Here is a 4597-nt window from a genome sequence, read left to right as displayed (position 1 = left end):
GGGTCATAGAATGTTGGTGTATGCTTTAGGAAATATGTTCAGCTCCTGTGTATCATTAGTCTAATGCTCCCTAGAGTTTACCCTCCTAACTTCCTGTCCCCTCGAGTGCTGGTTTCGAATAAGAAAATCGGAGTTGACTACTCACCTTCCTGCCTACTAACTTCCTTAATCAATTTCCTTCTGGTCCCTATGAGGATTAAATGAACCAAAGTACATAAAAGGTTTTGGTCATACTGTTAGGTGCTAAATAGGCAGCATCCCTGGGCCTTGCTCAGGGAGGCAGCCAATGCAGAGAGGGCATTACAGGCTCTGGAGTCATAAAGCCCTGATTCCTATCCTGGTTATTTTAACCAGCTCCAGGTATCTCTGGTTCCTTATCTGTAAAACAAAGATTAAAATTGTTATTATTTTTTGAGACAGGGTCTTACTCTGTTGCCCAGGGTGGAGTGCAGTGGTGCAATCTCGACTCACTGCCACCTCTGCCTCCCAGGTTCAAGCGATTCTCGTGTCTCAGTCACCCGAGTAGCTGGGATTACAGGTGCCCTCCACCATGCCCAGCTAATTTTTGTATTTTATAGTACAGATGAGGTTTCGCAATGTTTTCCAGGCTGGTCTCGAACTCCTGGCCTCAAGAGATCCTCCCACCTCAGCCTCCCAAAGTGCTGGGATTACAGGCGTGAGCTGCTGCATCCAGCCAGCTCTATTTTCTTGGACAGAGTCTCGCTCTGTCCCCCAGGGTGGAGTGCAGTGGTGCAATCTTGGCTCACTGCAATTTCCGCCTCCCAGGTTCAAGCTATTCTTGTGCCTCAACCTCCCGAGTAGCTGGGATCACAGATGCACACTAACACGCCTGGCTAATTTTTGTATTTTTAGTAGAGATGGGGTTTTGCCATGTTGGCCAGGCTGGTCTCAAACTCCTGGCCTCAAGTGATCTGCCCGCCTTGGCCTCCCAAAGTGCTGGGATTACAGGTCTGAGCCACTGTGCTCCGCCTCCTCCTACTTTAAATGGCAATTCTTCATGCCAAATACATGCAAACCCAAAAAAAACCTTGTTTCTTTCAGGGAGTATGATGGAAGGTCTGATCTTCATGTTGGAATAACTAACACAAATGGTAAGTGCAGTTTTGTAGCTTAAAAAACCCCTACTACCCAGCAAAAGGAAAGCAGTATTTGTGGAGATTTGATTATGGCAACATCTAATGAGTGAGTCCATTGTTCACTGGGTTCTCGTACTGCACCATGAGGTGGGCATTGCCCCCAAATGAGAAATATTTGACTTTATGGCAAATTATTACTAACAATACAAAATATCTGAAAGCTCTTTAATGTTTTCTCAGTGAAGAGCCTCACAAACCTGTACATTTTTTATTGGTTTTTAAAAGAGGAAGAAATAGATGTCCAGTGAGATTGACTTGCCCAAGACATCCCATCTTGTGTCCGAACCAGAATTTGGAACCAGGCCCTCTGACTTCCAATCCTATGCTCAGCCGACTACCACTGGGTCCCCACATTCTAGGGACTTCAGGAGTAAAGCAGGATGTAGTGGGGCCTGCAGTGTTTTTTTTTTTTTTTTTTTTTAAGGAAAGTGAAGATTAAACAAAACTGTTCCTTTGGCCACCTATAGCTCTGAGGGCAGAGTGTGCAACCCTTCAGCCAGAAGATTTCTTGTCTGCAGGAAAAGGGCCTGGGTGGAGCCACCTGCAGGATGTGTAGCCTGGATATGGTGAGGCAAGTGAGGCACCTAGCCAGGCCTCATAGGTGAAGTCTAATAACAGCCTTTCCTTACCCTCTGAGGCAAGAGAAACTGACACTGTGATCAGAAACCCAGAACGGTTCTGAACTTAGTTACCCACAAGCATAGTCATACTTACCACTCATCTTTAGCAGGTGGAAATTTATTCCTGATTTAAGGAAACAAGATTGACCCATTGGTAAATAGAGAACTTCAATAAAAATATTGGAGATGATGATCCTGGTGCCTATCATTGTCTCTGTTTCCTGGGGGCAACTTCACAGCCCTGAACAGCAGGTAGAGCTAGAACTGGGTTTCTCTCAGGGAAATGATTCCTGATAACAGGGAAGGCTACATAAACCCCTCCCTGACTATAGAAAAATCTAAATCTCATTAGGTGGATGGAAGATTCTAGAACCTCCCCCCTGGATTTATATTATGTAAAGTTACCACATGGCTACTGTCATTTTCTGACGTCCCTTTTACCCAGAGGTGTGTGTTTCCTTGAGGCTCCACATGACTTTGGTTTTGATTTGCAGGGGTTGTGTATAATTACAGTGCACACGGTGTCCAGCGAGATGGAGCAGGGTGGGAACAGAGCATAAGCATCCCATTACTGCAGCCCAACATGTATGGAATGATGGAGCAATGGGACAAGTACCTGGAAGACTTCTCCACCTCCGGGGCCTGGCTGCCTCACAGGTACACGACTGCAAATGCTGCCCCCTCGCTGACACTCACATGCTATGCAAGTGGGATCCCCGTGTAGCCTCAGCTCACAGAGGACTCAGCAGCATTTAGCTTCATGTTGAGCCGATACAAAGATATTAGCATCTCTAACAGAATTTAAACAGGGGTTGAACTACCCTAGGTTTTCTGCAGAGGTGGGTCAGCATAACACATACAACAAAATCACAGCACTGTAAGAGCTTAAAGGACTAGAATCTGTATTCAGTTATTTTAGTTTTGTGACAAGGTATTTTTACATATACATAGCAAGTCACGATATTGTATTTCCTTAAAAATTAAAAAAAAAACAATATTCAGGCTGGGCATTGTGGCTCTCGCCTGTAATCCCAGCACTTTGGGAGACTGAGGCAGGTGGATCACCTGAGGTCAGAAGTTTGAGACCAGCCTGGACAACATGGTAAAACCCCGTCTCTATTAAAAATACAAAAATAGCCAGGCGTGGTGGTGGTCATCTGTAGTGCCTACTTGGGAGGCTTGGGCAGGAGAATCACTTGAACCCAGGAGGCGGAGGTTGCAGTGAGCCGAGATCACGCCATTCCAGCTTGGGCAGACTGAGACTCCGTCTCAAAAAAAACCAAAAAAGCACAAAAAACAATGTTCAAAATGTAAAAACTTCTGTTTTGTAATTTTAGCAATTTCAAGTTAATTTCTCACTCTCAACATTTTATAAGATGTACAACATATTTGTGGATTTAAATTAGAGGTTTCCCTTGAAATAAGTTTAGATACTACGGAATATCATAAAACTCATATGGAATTCCATCTCTAAAATCTAGAAGTGCAATAAGTTCCCCAAATTGGTAGTTAACTTGCAACTGAGTAACCACTCTGAACGTCTGGGTGAATCTATGCCAATCTGCATCAAGCAGAAATGGCCCAAGAGACCAAGCATCCCCCAGAATTGCATTTTTTTTTTTTTGAGATGGAGTCTCACTCACTCTGTCACCCAGGCTGGAGTACAGTGGTGCGATCTTGGCTTACTGCAACCTCTGCCTCCCGGGTTGAAACAATTCTCCTGCCTCAGCCTCCCAAGTAGCTGGGACCACAGGCTTGCATCACCATGCCAACTTTTGTATTTTTTGTAGAGACAGCGGTTTCACCATGTTGGCTAGGCCAGTTTCGAACTCCTGACCTCAAGTGATCCTCCCACCTTGGCCTCCCAAAGTGCTGGGATTACAGGTGTGAGCCACCGCACCCGGCCTGAAGTGCACATCTTGAAGCTTCTTAACCACTGAGCCAGCACATGCAAGGGCCTTGCTCGCTGAGGCACCCGATTTCAGTTAGGAAAGGCCTTTGGTAGCTTCATGGCCTGTTCCTGAGCAGCCTTTTCTTCTTAACACCCTTGTTCTCTTCCGTAAGGTATGAAGAAGACCACCACAACTGCTACACTTACACACTCACGTTCATAAACTGCGTTCTGATGGCAGAAGGTAGACAGCAACTGGACAAGGGTGAATTTACGGAGAAGTACGTGGTCCCGCGGACAAGGCTGGCATCCAAGTTCATCACACTCTACCGGGCGATACGGGAGCATGGTTTCTATGTCACTGATTGTCCCCAGCAGGAGGCGCAACCCCCTGAGGGTGGCGGTTTGTACTGAGAGCTATGTAAGCGCAGCCTGGACATTGGGGGTAGGGTGGTTGCTACCTTTAATCAGTACTATGGATTTCTAAATGCATTTAACTGTGGTTAATAAAAATGTGTATGGGCCGGGCGTGGTAGCTCACGCCTGTAATCCCAGCACTTTGGGAGGCTGAGGCGGGTGGGTCGCCTGAGGTTGGGAGTTTGAGACCAGCCTGACCAACATGGAGAAATCCTGTCTCTACTAAAAATACAAAATTAGCCGGGTATGGTGGCACATGCCTGTAATCCCAGCTACTAGGGAGGCTGAAGCAGGAGAATTGCTTGAACCCGGGAAGCAGAGGTTGTGATGAGTTGAGATCGTGCCATTGCACTCCAGCCTGGGCAACAAGAGCAAAACTCCACCTCAAAAAATAAATAAAAAGTAAAAACGTGTATGGCTTCCCTTCAAGCATATGTCAGCTTACTACATCATAAAACTTCATAAAGTAAAAATTGCCCTAGGTTTTAAAAATTAAATGCATTCCAACAAAA

The 4597-nt window shown here is 45.7% G+C and overlaps 1 protein-coding gene across 2 annotated transcripts; it reads left to right on the top strand.

Annotated features, from left to right (window-relative positions):
• The first annotated feature begins 17 nt into the window (after positions 1-17).
• On the top strand, positions 18-4597 carry MKRN2OS (MKRN2 opposite strand). 2 transcript variants are annotated; one of them, XM_032149749.2, is made up of 3 exons: positions 18-1112; positions 2272-2434; positions 3842-4597. In XM_032149749.2, the coding sequence occupies exons 1-3, from the start codon at positions 1019-1021 to the stop codon at positions 4080-4082; spliced, it is 498 nt and encodes a 165-aa protein (XP_032005640.1). In that variant the 5' UTR covers positions 18-1018; the 3' UTR covers positions 4083-4597. The 2 variants fall into 2 exon arrangements, with proteins under 2 accessions (XP_032005640.1, XP_032610909.1); XM_032755018.2 differs by having other exon boundaries at positions 1073-1112; positions 2291-2434.

This window comes from Hylobates moloch, unplaced genomic scaffold (assembly GCF_009828535.3).
Source record: "Hylobates moloch isolate HMO894 unplaced genomic scaffold, HMol_V3 SCAFFOLD_4, whole genome shotgun sequence".
NCBI classification, from domain to species: domain Eukaryota; kingdom Metazoa; phylum Chordata; class Mammalia; order Primates; family Hylobatidae; genus Hylobates; species Hylobates moloch.
This window is presented reverse-complemented; position numbering and strand designations above follow the sequence as displayed.

Excerpts from the sequence above, each read along its gene's own strand:
- MKRN2OS (XM_032149749.2), top strand. The coding sequence starts at position 1,019 with ATGCCAAATACATGCAAACCCAAAAAAAACCTTGTTTCTTTCAGGGAG. Across the intron at positions 1,113-2,271 it reads TGGAATAACTAACACAAATG|GGGTTGTGTATAATTACAGT; the intron begins GTAAGTGCAGTT and ends TTTGATTTGCAG. Across the intron at positions 2,435-3,841 it reads GGGGCCTGGCTGCCTCACAG|GTATGAAGAAGACCACCACA; the intron begins GTACACGACTGC and ends CTCTTCCGTAAG.